General features: G+C 31.4%; 1 protein-coding gene across 3 annotated transcripts; it reads left to right on the top strand.

Moving 5' to 3' along the window:
• The first annotated feature begins 525 nt into the window (after nt 1–525).
• On the top strand, nt 526–16,299 carry LOC126771318 (uridine phosphorylase 1). Of its 3 annotated transcripts, XM_050491157.1 has the most exons (9): nt 3,420–3,549; nt 4,396–4,598; nt 6,602–6,725; nt 7,438–7,599; nt 8,520–8,705; nt 11,671–11,809; nt 12,029–12,222; nt 13,183–13,256; nt 13,823–16,299. In XM_050491157.1, exons 2-9 carry the CDS (start codon nt 4,417–4,419, stop codon nt 13,929–13,931), a joined length of 1,170 nt encoding a protein of 389 aa, XP_050347114.1. In that variant the 5' UTR covers nt 3,420–3,549; nt 4,396–4,416; the 3' UTR covers nt 13,932–16,299. The 3 variants fall into 3 exon arrangements, with proteins under 3 accessions (XP_050347115.1, XP_050347114.1, XP_050347116.1); XM_050491158.1 differs by lacking the exons at nt 3,420–3,549; nt 4,396–4,598 and adding an exon at nt 526–813; XM_050491159.1 differs by lacking the exon at nt 4,396–4,598 and having other exon boundaries at nt 3,427–3,549.
• The last annotated feature ends 435 nt before the right edge of the window (nt 16,300–16,734 follow it).

Genomic DNA, 16,734 nt, shown 5'->3' with positions numbered 1-16,734 from the left:
TGATTGTCTTTATGTAGTCAATTGTTGATTATGATAAAAGTATTATCTACATATAGTCAAGAGTGAGATAGATTGAAAAAATATAATTCAAATAGAAATATAGGAAGTATAATAAAGTCTCAAGACTAGTCGCATCATAAAAGTATAGTCCTCAAAAACACTTCTTAAACGTAAACGTAGTAAACGAGTTTTACGTAAACGTATATTTACCATAGTATTTGAATTTTTCCGAAACAGTACATATAGAAAAATATTTTTTCTTTTTCTTCACTTTTCATTAATACTAGTCAAAATAATAATAATATTAATATTCTTGTAAAGAAATCACGTATCTAACTGTAATGGAGATAGTTGATACCATTACGTTATATAGGCGTGTAAAATATTTAAGCGTTATATATGATAAAATAAGTAAGATAACGATTGTCAATTTATCTGTTAGAATCGTAACGATACGACCGAGGTTTGCTGATTACGTTTTAGTTGTACTTATTGATTATCATCACGTAATGAACTATTAAAATACATAAATTGTATAAAGTGACAAATGTTTTATTTAATGTTACATCGTGGAAGTATCGAATCGTCGTTTTAAAAACCGTAAGCATAACTGCGCAAGCTTCCACGCATCCGCGCCCTAGTGGGTCTGGGCGGAAAACGAGCCCTCTAAACAGTCGCGCAGCATTTGCTCTGATAGCTGCACATCGATCCGCCTACGCAACTTAGTTACAGAGAATCCAATTATATCTATTTATAGTAGTGCTAGTGTGTGCCAATAACGATGTCCTTCGATAATGATGAACTTCGCGACGAGTGAGTAATCTCTCATATTAACTTTCTCAAATCTTCTTGTACGGATTCGTTTCATTGATCTTCATACTCAAACACCGTAATTTGTCTATTTTCTATTACTAAGAGAAAATCAATAAACATAATGCACCAAGAACTAAGCTGATACGGTTATGTAAAATATTTTCACCATGATCTTGAATACTGTTGCGGTTGTAGGTATATCAATACCAAGTCAAAAATAATTTGATTATTAAAAAGGAAATCTCGGACAAAGGTGTTCGTTCTGTAAACATAAACAGCTAAGGCACTAGAGAGTGAAATCTGGGTGAACTTTATTCGACCTCTCCTAACCTAGTTTGATTTTAGATATCAAAATGTAGGACAATCTTTGCACTTTGTTAAAAAAGTCAATAATCAATTATTAAAAAATAATGAAATATTTAGATATGCATAGAGCATATTAATTTTAGATCTAAATGTATTGTATTAAATGACACTTCAATAAAGGAGGTCTAAACATAGTACCTAATATTGTTACGTATAACGAAAAATGTCTTTGTACACGAGATTACAAAATCGTTTTTTTTTAAAAAAAGAAAAGATAAACGTGCAACCTTCGCGTCTGTTGATTTATGGAATTGATATTTTTGAACAATACCATGTTTTCCGAAAAATTTACGTTGTAAACGTTGCAAGTACCAATGATTTTCCCTTCGTCATAAACAATGTACATTCTACTGATACTTTACACGGAGGCAGATATGACAACGCTTTAGTCAAGGAGCCCATCTATTACAGGCGCAGGCTGTGGCAGGATGTCCGTTCCAGTAAACGTAGACGAATTAGGGTTCTTCGGTTAACTGGTCGCTATACGATATATTTTTATTGGTTATCAATGTTGGTATTACATCTTGGAGTTAATAATTGACAGTGAAATAATTCTACTACGTTACTCAATGTAGTAGATCCGGATTACCCGGAATCTGACTGAATGTAACAGCTGTATGTAAAGAGATGAGTTGGTTAGTCGATAAAGTCAGATATTAACAGAGACGGGTTTGATTCGAAGTAAGCATCACTGAGTATTTACGAATTTATTTTGTGATGATAATTCATCTCGTGTTCGGATGTAGCTGATGAGTTTCGACCTTGTATTATGATATTGGTTTAAATGTATCCAAAAAAATAAGATAGCGGCTACATAGTGAAATTCTGTTAGTCAGATGATAAAGCCGAAAGGTGATCATAGCATTTCAGCTCGGGTTATCGTAAATTCACCGATTTCAGATTCGTTTGTTTGGACTTGCTGAATAATCTCCACAAATTAATTTAATATTTATTCGAAAGCGTTTATTATATTCTTTTTTATCTATATGTGTGGTTTAATTCATAACCGAAGATCATTCTAACGATTTTGTATGTGCTTAAGTATTGTTTTGTTCAAGAAACCTAAGACAGTAGGAGCATTCTTTTTTAAATACTTTTTTTTCCGGAGCGGAAACCGGGACCGGATCCGGAACTAGAATTTTTTTGTAAATAAATTTTTTTTCCGGTCTTTCCTGGTCTTGATAATTATATTTAGATAAGAACAAAGAATCTTTGTTTTATTACTGTAGTTTGATAGTGTGTTTTCCTAGCTTACATTGATTATTTATTATATAAAGATTTTAATTCATTATTATTCAAATTACAACGAACAAATTATATAAATTAGGAATTAAAAATTGCGTGCCATTGCTAATTGCTTCTTCGATGAAATATATTACGATTATAGCTCTTGTTTCGTTTGGGTTTAAAATTTGTTATGATCTATTTCAGTTTCAAACATATTTTTTTGTTAATAATGGCTTATAAAACAAATCATTCGTTATCATAGGCTATGTTTTTAGTTATGTGGTTAAGATCTTTGTGATAAAAAGTGATTGATTGAACGAACAGCATAAAAGGGTAATAAAACATTGCTTTACACTGTCGCTACCTGCCTACATAAAGGAAAAAATGTCATTACATTGACATGATGCAGTCTTATGTTCTCAAACTTTGTATTCCGTACATAACGTGCTTATTTTTTTATGAATATATCAATTTATTTTTCTCTTTAAGCTGACACTTTTGGGGTTAATTTCATAGATAAATTTTAAAATAAAATATATTGTTTTACAATTAATGTTTAGTTCAGACACTTAAAACAAAGTTTTGTAACTACGCGTATATTATATAAATAATACGAGGAATACTTTTTTTTTGCGATGGTCTGATTGATGTCTCGTTTTACCCGTTGCACCCTCTGCATCCTGGGGATTTATACAACCCACTTTGGGAATTACTGATCTAGCAGAACCTTCGAGAACCTAATGTTAATCTCTGAGATTTTATTTTAGTGACCGAATATTTCTTTGTTTTCCTTTACTAACATTAATAAAATATAAATTATTATTACATAATATTCGTAATTTCAAAAAAAAAAATAATTTTTTTTTTATGAAGAAAGTTCAAATCTCAGTAAAATGTAAAAACGGAATGATATTGATCGTTCGTAAATGCAAAATATACGTATGTTACATACGAAGTTTAATTAAAACGGCTTATGATACTAATAATACATAAATACTGTTTCATTTAGTAGCGATACATCTGTTTGTCCACTCAGTCGCGAGCTTAAGCTGACCGTATTTTATTTGCCTTTGGTGAGCTGAACTAGCGTTACGTTCTTTACAGTTATTTTAACGATAGTGAAAATAAATTGTTTGAAATAAGGTAAGTTTTTATACGATTTATTAATTTAATAAATAGTATAAGCTATTTGTATTTTAATTTTAGTCAGTTTTAATAAAAATTAAACGTAGTTAAAATTAACGCAATATATTTTCAAATTACACTAAGCAGTTGAATAATATTCTGAGTATTTTTCGAGAATGACGGATTTTTTAAATAAGATATATTATATAGATAATAAAATAAACAAATAGTAATATTTACAAATATTTTTTTAATATACGTTTCGACATATCTTAATATTTATGATATTTTTTTATTATATTTTAAACCAGAATTAAATCTTTGTTTGCAAACGTCTCCCTACTATGTACTGCCCTTTCATTTCTGCTTGTGTATTGATGAAGTATTCACGCAATGACCTTGATAGAATGTTTGCTAACATCAGCAGTATGTATATATTTTTGTTACATAATATAATTTTATCGCATGTTTTGTAAACAGTAATTCATCGCAATTTTTTAAGCGATAAAGTCATTTTGTTACTTACGTCATTAATATTCCAAACAAAATATAAACTTTTTATTTACAATTAAAACGCTTATGCAGATTTTTCTTATTCTATATAATACATAGTAATATAAAATGATAATTGCGTATTATTCGTTTTTATCATAATTGGGTGTTTTAACTAATAATAAAATATCAAAGACTGTATAAGTCATTATTGGTTATTACTTTTTAGTACCTACTGATTTAATTCGTGCTTTGTGTAACACGAAGTAGAGCTTTTTCATCATAAGTTTACTTCAATATTGCTATTTAACTTGTTACCTAACTTTGTGGCTATAAAGGAATTATTTTTACTTTTTATTTCATTATTGCCAGCCAGTCAAACCGGTGTCCACAATGCCTCAGAGCCATACCTTGAATGGACGCTCTAATCACAATAGCGGTGTACAGAAGAATGAAGGGCATTCATCGGACCATCAGAATGGTTATCACAGACCGTACAGGAAGATTTTTGATAACGACGACGAATTTCAGGGAAATGGAACAGAATTTGTTGAAGTAGACGATAACTCTGTTAGGTTGTTTAAAAACATAATATGGTTTTATATCATTTTCTCAAAATGAATTTATTTATTTGTAACCAAATATTTTGTTGAAATTAAACAGAAACTATACTAAGTACTACGGCGAGTCTTCGCTTTAGCCTGCTATTATAAGTTTAAGCAGCTAGAGATAATTGAAGTTTTCTATTGCACACCTAGAAAGCGAAGCGAAGTGGTAGTGCTTTATTGACACCAGAAAATAAAAATCTCGATGCACCCAGCTTTTTCATTTTTAATTAATTTAACTTTTAAGCACAAATAATATGATTATTTGTGCTTAAAAGTTAAAATTTGCTTATTGCTTAAAAGTTAATTTATTTTTTGTTAAAATACCAACAAAAGCAACAATATTTAAATGCATAGATGACCAATAACGGTAAAATAAATTAATTGTACTTTTAATTACATATAACAACGGTATACAACGGTATATAACAAGTTTATAAAATTTGTATATATATAACTAGTATATATATAGCTGTATGATTTAGTTCTGTATTTCATATTATTTGGTATTGGTTTCGTTTATTTAATATTTTCATGATGAAAATAAGCTTAGTCATTGGGATTTAAATGACAAAATACGAAACGCAAACATTAAACACGTAAACACAATGGACGGTAATGTTTAGGGTAAAATATATGTTAGGGATATCGCGTGGTATTTTATCACGTAAGACGATAAGTAAATAAAACGATTGTTAAATTTTAGCGCAACATAATAATCCTGGGACATTATTCACACACGCCCATCTGATCCCAAATTAAGCAGAGCTTGTGCTATGGACAACTCATATACTACATATACTACTTTTCTTTTGAAAATACATACTTATATAGATAATTACAAACAGACATGTTCATGCACACAAATGTCTGTCCTGGGTGGGAATCGAAACCACAACCTTCGGCGTGAAAGGCAAGTATCTTCCAACCACGCCATAAAGGTCGTCATGTACATATACGTCACATAGGTACCTATATTAAGCCTAATGTTTTTTAAATCTATAATTGAATATATTTTAAGTTGGAACTTTAGTTTTTGAATCATTCAGTGTCTGTTATGTATCTTATCATATAATATTAAATAAGTAATTATTCTTTATATTTATATTTCGTGTATCGCGGCTCTAAGCCAAATTATGGATTTAGGTAAGGTTTTGCTTTTTAAGTTTATTGCCCACGTCCTATAGATCCTTTACTTTGTATACCGTAACCGTAACAGCCTGTGAATGTCCCACTTCTGGGCTAAAGGCCTCCTCTCCTCTTTTTGAGGAGAAGGTTTGGAGCTTATTCCACCACGCTGCTCCAATGCGGGTTGGTAGAATTCACATGTGGCAGAACTTCAGTGAAATTAGACACATGCAGGTTTCCTCACGATGTTTTCCTTCACCGTAAAGCACGAGATGAATTATAATCACAAATTAAGCACATGAAAATTCAGTGGTGCTTGCCCGGGTTTGAACCCACGATCATCGCTTAAGATTCACGCGTTCTTACCACAGGGCCATCTTGGCTTTTTCTTTGTATGTCTATGCCTTAATACGGGAAAGGAGAAACAAACAGAGACAGACTTCCATTGTCATTTATAATATTAGTCTTATGTAACATTGAATGTGCGTATTGTGAATACTGTGTACTGAAAACATGATGAATTAATTTGACAACATCATTAATATATATTGTGTTGACATTTGCTTTGTATTATAATTATTTAATCATAATTGAATCTGGTTTAACAATGATTTTAAATTAATATTTTTTTTGGTAAATATGTAAGATACTATATAATAAATAATATTGATATTAGAATTTAGCTTAGGTATTCAAATTTAGATTATACATAGTTTTTTATATCAAAGTTAAAATGTATTGATCACAGTTAACATTAGTTACCTACATGATTTTGTTACGTCTAACGTTTTTTTGGGTGCGGTAATTGGAATTTACTTATAACATATTTAATTTAAATTTCGTAGGTATCCCGATGGCACAGTGCGTCTTCGTAACCCGAATATTGAACTTATGGACCAAGACATTCTCTATCACCTGGCTCTGGGCAGCGGTTCCCATGACCTGGTCGAAATGTTCGGGGATGTCAAGGTAAGATAATGCATAAACCATACCGCTCATACTTATCTCGTGCAATGATTTATATTTCAATCATCACAGTGATGCAATAAATATAATTATATATATATCAAAAGAGTTTTGATTAGTAGAAATAATAAAACGTTTTCAGATCAAGTCATATATAATACATTATAATTTTTTTTTTGTTTTCCACGATCCTGTTTATTCCAGTTTCAAAGACGTTCAGAGTATGTCGTTAAAAACATATTCTTTAAATTGACTACTAAAATACCTTTCGACTAAAATATTATTGATGCTTCCTTTAAGGCATACAAGCATACGTAAACACCAATCGAACACACAACCGGCACACACATTCATCATTATTAGACCTTTTTTTTTAAATTATTGACACCTTTTTTGGAAGTAACAGATTTGTATAAAATCATAATCATGGTTTGTAGAATATAATGTACTTTTCATTATCATATATTTATTTAGACAACACGTAGCACAGACAAAATTCATATTGAGACTTATAGGTTGGACGGCAATCTACCTAGGAGATCAGCAGCTCATCCAAATATTTGTATTGTATTGTAAATAAATTAAATGTTTTATGCAATTTGTCTGCAACATGACTTATTGATATCAATAAACTTTTCGTTCTTTCTTACATTAAATATGTGATAAATAATGCAAGGAAATTCTAAATGTATATAGAAGTGTAATATTGTTTTAGTTTGTTTGTATGGGCGGCACGCCAAAACGTATGGAGCAGTTCGCATATACAATCATGGCGGAAATTGGACACAAATTACCATGCGGTACCACGCTACAAGACATAAGCCAATTTTCTTACCGATACTCTATGTATAAAGTCGGACCCGTGCTGTGCATCAGTGTAAGTATTAAATATAATAAAACAATACTATGAATGTTAATAATATTTTTTGGCTTGGGTTGAGATTAGCAGATAGCAGTAGATTTTATAATTTAAAATTAATAGACCGACGGAGAAATCGGCCATCTAACAGCAGTGATGGAAACCGATAACCATTCCTAACTTATGCACCAACAAATATACATAGGAAATAATGTGTTATCTCTCACGTACTTGTAATTACACTTTGCCCATTCACCCTTCAAACGGTGGTTGAATAAGTAATGAGTGGGTGGTACGTACTCAGACGGGTTGTGCAGTATATGTAATCCAATATTCCATTTGTAAATGAGTTAATGCATAGAGTATGATGAACATTATAAGTAGGTATGCATTATAATAGTGATGCGTTTCAATTGAGATGAAATAATGAATTTTGATCAGTCCGATGTTAACTGAGTTGAACCAGTTTTTATTGAAATATATTGAAACAAATTGAGTAAGACATAATTGTACTTAGTTAAAAAGTCTTAATTGAATTGGATTTGTTCAAGATCATGAAGATATATGATTTATTTTACAAAAAAGAGTTGGCTGGTCTTTTTATTATAGTTTTGATAGACAAAAAAAATTAACACAATAATAATTACAGTTGCGTCAGAATATAGTTACAATAATATTGATTATTTTAATAGAATCGTCACTGCTTTTAAACACGAGAAGTAAATATAAACTTATTATACCATTTATGACTCCGCAAAGGCAATAAAGACATTAAAAGGTATGAGTTTCTATAATAAAATTCCGCAAAAAAAAAGACCTACTTAAATATATTTCAATTTTGTTTAATTTTATTGTTTTGATTTAATGTATTTCTGTGTTCTATAATATTCTTGTATTTTCGTGTTTTTGTATAATAGTTTAAAAAAATATTTTTACAGCACGGTATGGGCATTCCGTCTGTGGGCATCTTACTTCACGAGGTGATAAAACTTATGTACCACGCGAAGGTTCGAGACCCGGTCTTCTTCAGGATCGGCACGTGTGGGGGCATCGGCTATGAAGGTGGCACAGTTGTTATCTCCGAAGAAGCTGTTGACGGCGCGCTTAAAAATGTTCTTGAATTGGTACGTGGTAGTATTAGATCTTAGATTAAACATTCAATTTTTTTAATTATCAGTCAACATCTATTTGGGTTCGATTTAGTTAGTTTTAGTAAATTGCAAGCAGATTGTTGCCGCTTGCTTGGCCGTGGGGTCAACCGTCTCCTCAGAATACTTTTGGTGGCTTAGTTTACGGCACTGTCTGGATTGTTGAGGCGCTGATTGTATTGATTGTAGCGCTTAGCACATTTTATTTTTACAATATCATAAACTCTTCAGAAAAATATACATGTAATAAAACATAGTTTGTCAAAGTTCATCGTTTCTTCAGTCAATTAATCATATTAATCAGAAAGAGAATTAAATTAACTCGTTGGAAACATTAATAAATCAAAACCGTTTTTTGTTAACCTTACTTCTCATTGGCTAGTTGACAGTTGGTGGTTATTGACGTTCCTTTTTTATTTGGATCGCATTACAAGGATGAAGATGGGGGGCTCCTTTTTACTATGACAGAAACCACGCATAAAGTACTGGTGGTAGAGCTTTGTGCAAGCTCGCCTGGGTAGGTACCACCCACTCATCAGATATTCGGGTTAATGGGTTCCGGTTTAATGGGTGAGTGAGTCAGTGTAATTACAGGCACAAGGGACATAACATCTTAGTCCCTAAGGTTGGTGGCGCATTGGTGATGTAAGCGATGGTTAACATTTCTTACAATGCCAATGTCTATGGGCGTTGGTGACCACTTACCATCAGGTAGCCCATATGCTCGCCTATATATATTTCCGCCTTCCTATCCTATTTATGGTAATAAAAAAAAGTTTTAATATTTTTTACGTGTGGTCGAGCTTTGTACATCAGCCCTTATATTTATAAATGATACAAATGAAAAAAGCACGTAGTACTGTTGGGCTTGTACTCCTGATCTCCCTTCGAACGTGTTGAATTGCCGTCGCATCGGATTATGTGCGCACAAACAATTGTACACTATAATATCTCCTGCTCATTTTTATTTTAATATTCCTGCTTTTCTAATCCTCAAGGATTCAGAGTAGAGGCCAAGATTCACTTCTGTTGTTATAATTCTTTATACTTTGCAATACATACTAATATTATAAATGTGAAAGTGAGTCTGTTTGTTTATTAAACAAACTTTTTTTTGTTATGTAAAAGTGTAGCGATGAAACAAATCGACAACGACGTAGTCGTTACGTCTTAACTTCCCACACATCATCATCATCATCATGATTTTTTGTATACCTTGTTGCCAGGGGTAAGTATAGAAAAAGACACCATTTGAACACTCAAAAGGCGAAGCCGCAAGCGAAAACTAGTATACGATTTATTTTAATTCTATATCTGACAATATATCAAAGAGAATATAAAAATGCATAATTAGGTTAATTGGATAATGTACCGTTCCTAATGGCTGCATATAACTAAAGCCAGTGGGCTTTTATTTAACAACTCGACCTCGTTAGCTCGTTCCAGCGCAGGCAAAAGCCATGTGGAATATGAAATAATTTGAAAACTTTTAAATTTTTTCCCCAAACGACGAATGAAATTACTAAAATAGATGTAAAAGAGACAAATTCAGCTTTATTTACTCGTATGTGATGAAAACCCAACTTAAAAAAAGGAAGATCTTACTAATAAAGTTAAAGCGTCCGCATTTGATACGTATTATCTATATTAGAATACTATAAAAAGTAAGTTACGTAACAGCCCGCAAATTACGCATTTCTGAACAAAGGCTTCGTCTTTAGGAAAAGTTTTAAGCTAATTAGCTTATTACACGCAGCTCCTATGCGGGTTGGTGTTTTGCACGAAACACGCGATAACTTAACCTTTATGTTTTACTTTTCGCAATTAGTCACCTCGGCTCTTATATAGCATTTGTTTGTTATATTATAATGTCAAATAAAACAGGTAGGGAAGGCCGGGCATAGTGAATAGGCCAGGCAAAGCGGATACCCTCCATTATTTCAAAATAACGCGCCCAAGTGGGCTCCCGTCGCGTCACGAGGTGCTCCCCGCACCCTTCAGTTGTAAACAAATAGTGCTACTAGCCCTAGTCATGAGACCTTTGCGAAAAAAAAGTGAACATTGCTTACGACTTTTCAAGATACGTTATTCTGTAACTACTCATGTTTATATAGTACCATTGTATTGGCTTGATTATATCTTCAAAATGCATGCTTTCTTGCTGAAATATTGCTAATAATTTTATTGAGATTTTGTTTCTATATTTGATTTTAGGTTGGGTTTAATTCAACAAGTACCCGCTGGGCAAAGTGAATACGGGCAAAGTCGACACCGTGTTCAGTTTGCCCACCAGGTGTTTATTTGGCCCGGCACTATTTTACAAGCTTTTATTGAGTTTTTCCTGTCTTTTTTGTCTGTCTCTGTGTAATGAAATCTTGCTAGTTAAAGATTTTAAAGTATTTATGCAAAAAGAAACGATCTAACATATCCACAAAATTGGGATAAAAACGGAAAAGTTGGTCATTTATTATCCAAAGCTGGATTTAGCACTGCTGTAAAGGAGGAACAAAAAGCTAAATTTGTTAAAAGTACCAAATTATTAAAAAAATACTGACAAAAGTTAAAGAAATGTTGACACTACTAAAACGAACACTTTTGTTCGTTGCAGTTTAGCAATTTTAGAGAACCACGCCTTAACGCCTGGACCTATTTTCAATTTTTTTTTGTGTGCGTTTGATTGAGTCATTGGATGGCTTAGATTGGACTCGGTGGCGCTGGGATAGGGCTCTCGAGATTTTTTATTAAAAAAATATAAACAATTCCATTCTTTCTTCACCCGTACGAAATTAGGACGGTTTGTAAGATAAGATAGTAAATTTTGACTTCTGCGTTTTTCTATTACTATTTTCCAATATAATATAAATATAAAGTAAAATCTCATGTACCAAAATCTTTATTATTTATAATATAATTTTAATTATAACGTTACTTTATTTATCAGACGGTGCTTGGAAAGAACATTCAGCGACCCGCGAAGTTGGATAAAAGATTGGTGCGTGAGCTGAAGGCATTGTCGGACCCTGAGGATCCGTATGATACTATCACGGGCAAGACCATGTGCACTTACGATTTTTATGAAGGTATTATTGCCATATTATATAAATAATTGAATGTTTTTTGTATTTAGATTAATCGCATAGATAAATTTCGGCTATTTTATGCCATCATTTTTTTTATGTAATCAAATAAAGTAAATAAATTATGTTTTTGATAAAAAGTATTTCATACAAGTTAATCTGAAGCATATCATATATATCCTTATATTTCCTACATATACTAAAAACATTTAATTATATAAGGCCAAGGACGACTGGATGGAGCGTTCTGTGACTTCACCGAGACAGACAAGATGGAGTATCTGGAGAGCATCCACAAGGCGGGCGTCGTCAACATCGAGATGGAATCTCTCGCATTTGCTGCGCTGACGCACCACGCCGGCATCAAGGCGGCGGTTATTTGCGTCACGCTGCTTGACAGGCTTAAGGGGGATCAGGTATTCAAATAAAATTTTGTGTTTATAATTGTATTGTTTTAATAAATAATGTTTTATTTACTGGTTGATATTTACAAAGACCAGGAGATTAGATTTGTTTAATACAAATACTTTATCAATTTACTTAAACTTGTGTCAAAAATGAACTTATTTTTTTTTTACCCTTCTCTGTACCAAAAGTAACAGCCTGTTATAGTTCCACTGCAATACTAAGACCTTCTCTTTTGAGAAATGTTGGAGCTTATTCCATCACGCTGCTTAAAGCAGATTTCCTCACGATTCTTACCTTCGATCTCACAATCATCGTAAAGATACACGTATCCACTAGTTTATCTCGGCCTAACATTCTATGTACTAGTAAAAACATGCTTTTACGCAACTCATCTTAATATATTTGTTGTAAATAGATTATAATAAGAAAAATAAAGTGATATGCCTCCAGAAAAACACTAGTACATGCGAAAATATTCTTTCTGTAAATTAATATTAAGCAATAGCTTTAAACCGATCTATCATACACAAAGTCCTCTGTCATGCCTTGTGCTAGACCGCCAGCCAACTCACGACCAGAATATTTGGCAAGTGCCGTTTAGTTTGGTGCATGTCACGTGATTTTGCTTGAAGCTTTGAAATGAGTTCTACCTCATTTAATGGCAATCATTGCTCTTACTTACCTAACTTGTGTCTATAATTGATATCGTTTTCGACGATGAATGGAAACATCGTGATAAAATCTGGATGTATCGGAAGAAAATCTGTCACATGTGGTATCATCAACCCGCAGCATCAAACGTTAAGATCTCAACTGACATATACAAGCTGTTACTTCACTATTAGTGATCATCTGTATTCACAACCATTCACACCACAAAACACGACCCACAAACATAAAATACCACAAAGCTTTATGGATAATACAACGAGTCTCCTAAACGTATAATTAAAATATAATTGTAACAGGTGTTGGCGCCTAAGGAGGTGTTGGATGAATGGCAGCAACGTCCGACAAAACTCGTTTGTCGTTACATTAAAAGGTAAATTAATCTATGAGTACAAATAATAAAACTATATTAGCCGCGTCTGTACATTGGATATTTTTGTTATATGTTATTCTAATAAGTAATTAGTAATATCGATACAGAGCCGAAATTTTAATATTTTTTGTCTATCTGCTTGTCACCGCTTGGGTCAACATTGTCTAGGGAAATTACAAAAACTGCTTCGAACATGAACCACATCAAATATTTTAAGTTAGTTACTTACAAAGTAGTTCTTTGTTCTTGAGTGGAGATTGTGTCGGCAAATGTAGTGTGGGGTGCCCTGTAGCTGGCGGGACGATATTCGTAAAGCCGCGAGCAGGAATTTTAAGATCCAGCTCATTGTCATGGGAGAGGCCTATGCCCAGTAGTGGACTTACACATGCTGATGATGAAAGCTGTTTTACTTCCATTATTATCGTTAGGTTTGAGGATTTTTTATTGTAAAAAAATATAACGCGGGTCAAACCGAACGGCACGGTTAGTGCTGTATATGATTCTAGTAAGTATTACTGGTGACGGAAGGTAAAATTATATAAATATTTTTTATTTATTATTTAAAGGTATTTGCAAATGAAAGGACGTTTGTCATTGGACGGCCATGGATCTATTTGCGTCAAGAGCCCCCGTCGATTTAAACTAGTGCAGCAAGAATCGGAAACTTACGATTAATGTCAACGATTATTAATTTTTAAGACTGCATGACAAAATTTTCTTATCGAAGCTATTAAATATAATTTTGTTGAGCGTAGACCTGTATTTTGACATATTTTATTTGTATAACACTGCCAAGTATATATTTTTTATTAATTAAAGCAACGCGTTTACCCGCTGGTTTTGCAAGAAAATATTTTTTGAAAGTGGTTAAATTCGTAAAATTTAAATTATATATTTATGTATGTATTCAAAATGTATTTAAACTTGATTCTAAATTTCAAACTAATAAAACTTCGAGTACAGTCTTAATAATTAAATATAATAATTCTCTTCCGGTTTCGACATATCAATTTGATATTTGTGTTATTAAAACAATTGATAAATCGCCACCAATACTCACATTCCATTAATTATTTGAATAGTTACAAATTAATGAAAGGTGATTGCTAATGAATGTGAACTTTCAAAAATGTATGTCCTGTAATTTCAAGGCAAATTTAATTTATTACGGTATGTAACGTGTGAAACTAATATTTCTTTATATATTATTGAATAAATTATAATTTAAAACATGCCTATCGCGTTAAAGGTCACCTTTCTTATTTACTGCTATATTACTACACTACCTATCCAACTATTGCACTAAAGACTCTTACGATTTAAAAACTCCATAATACAGTTTTACTCAACATACCGCTGCTGACTGCTGTCTTGGCAGGTCGAGGTCTTTTCTATAATATATAATATTCTATAACCTTTCAACACATTATCTAAGTAAATAGTTACAATTAACTCTTTTTATGCACTTTGTGAATTACAAAATAAGTATTTTTGACGAGATAATCTTGAATCTATCTATCTGTCTAATATTTATAAAATCATTAACTAATGCTTATAATATATATCAAACTATATAATAATAAAATCTATAACCACCAGTTTCATATAATTTAAGTACTTTAATACTTCTAAATATTAGGTTATCTAAAATATATAAACACTGGTATGCTTACGATTTAATATTCTTCTATGCACTATTTATTGTAATAAAAATGTATCCTCGAATTGCATATCTTCTTTGTGAACAGATATATATATATATTTTAGTTTTAGTAAAGTTTATTAGTATTATGATAATATTTAATTTATTTTTACTGTTTCATTTTATAAAATATATTAAGATATGTACACATGTTAAACTACACATATAATTATGTGTTCCGCCTGTTTACTGTTATGCCCTTTTTATATTTCGAAACCATTGACACATTCACATCAGTTTAATTTGCAACTTTTAAAACTTCAATAATATTAAAATCAAATAATTTACCTAAATTATTAATAGATTAATAAATGAACATCGAAATAAATCATTATTAGTATGACTTATAATTTGGCCGTTTTTAAATTTTAATAGACAAGCGATTTGTCTATGCACAAAACGGTTTTTGTTTTATTTCAATCTGTGCATAGTTGTTCTGTGAAAATGGTGTAAGTATTTCATAGATATGTGGTATCATTCTTATCTGATACCAACATGCACACGTTGTTAGTGGTCACTTTAGTGGAAAAGAAAGACAATTAATTATGCATTATATACCAGAAATGAATTACAGCCTTACCTGTAAACGTTGTTAAGCGGGTGTTTAGTTAAACAGTGATTTATCCTGTTAGCATTGATTTGACATTTGAAAGATGAAGGCACTTTTATGCTACTTGTCACCCCCTAACAACATTTATAGGTAAGGCCTCAGACGATTAGGGGTTATTAGTACTGTCAGCGTTTATCGTTATCGAATGTTAAATTAAATGAATATGCTGTTTACAATAAAAATAAATATTTATAGAAATTAATTTTAAGTACATATTTAAGGTTATCTATTGAAGTTGTATCTATGAAGTGTTGCTATTTAAGCCATGACGTGGCTTTGTCTTTGTAACGTGTTTATGGCACCAATATATTTTAACGTTAGATTTAAGGTATAACAAAAATATAGCAGTAGTAACTACTAAACATATGCTTCCCATATATAGAAAATAAATAGTTGCTAGTTTATGCTTCGCACGGTTAAGTTATTTTACTTATACGATATCGATTCTCTGCTTTTTATATTTTTGTTATATATACGTTAAGTATATTTTTACTAATTTTATATGCAAGTAGAATTTGTCTATATAGGTGCCCATTGGGTATTAATTGTATTTCTGTATGATTATATAAATATATAATAAAGACACTGGTTGGATTGTTACAACTACACAAGATGTAGGGTTTTTATAAAATATATCCGTTATGTGCATGTAAGCTGGACATAAATTATATAAAGCGTTGTGTCCGCGTTAATATGTGTTATATATTGAATAAAGAAGTTTGTTTCCTGGATTTTCGTGTTTTCTTTTAAAACAAAGACCGCTTATAACTTGATTTTTAACTTTTAAATATATAACAAAATGCATAATTTTTATATTATAAGGAAAGGTAGTTAAAACATCTAAAATAGAAACACAAAGTCTGTTGCTACCTGAAAGAAAGGTGGCGCTTTACTTTTATTATTAATACAATTTATTATAATATTGCCGCGTTGTGTTTGGCTTTTTTTATAAAATAATTTTACATTCGCAAAATATAATAGATATACAATTATTGTTTTATTGAGTTGTATACGTAATCATTAATTCGTTTATTCCAAAACTACCATACTACATTCAAGTTGTCATGAAAGTTGAAATCAATAATTAATTCGTTATTTTTTTTTTTGCAATATTCATATGATCAGTGAAATTGTATGCGTACAATAAAAATGAAATAAAAAAAAGA

This window comes from Nymphalis io, chromosome 10, assembly GCF_905147045.1.
Source record: "Nymphalis io chromosome 10, ilAglIoxx1.1, whole genome shotgun sequence".
Classification (NCBI taxonomy): domain Eukaryota; kingdom Metazoa; phylum Arthropoda; class Insecta; order Lepidoptera; family Nymphalidae; genus Nymphalis; species Nymphalis io.
This window is presented reverse-complemented; position numbering and strand designations above follow the sequence as displayed.

What these genes read in the sequence shown, in the direction of transcription:
- LOC126771318 (XM_050491157.1), top strand. Translation starts at nt 4,417, where the DNA reads ATGCCTCAGAGCCATACCTTGAATGGACGCTCTAATCACAATAGCGGT. An exon ending in GACCCGTGCTGTGCATCAGT is followed by an intron (nt 7,600 to 8,519) that starts GTAAGTATTAAA and finishes ATATTTTTACAG; the next exon opens with CACGGTATGGGCATTCCGTC. An exon ending in CACTTACGATTTTTATGAAG is followed by an intron (nt 11,810 to 12,028) that starts GTATTATTGCCA and finishes TAATTATATAAG; the next exon opens with GCCAAGGACGACTGGATGGA.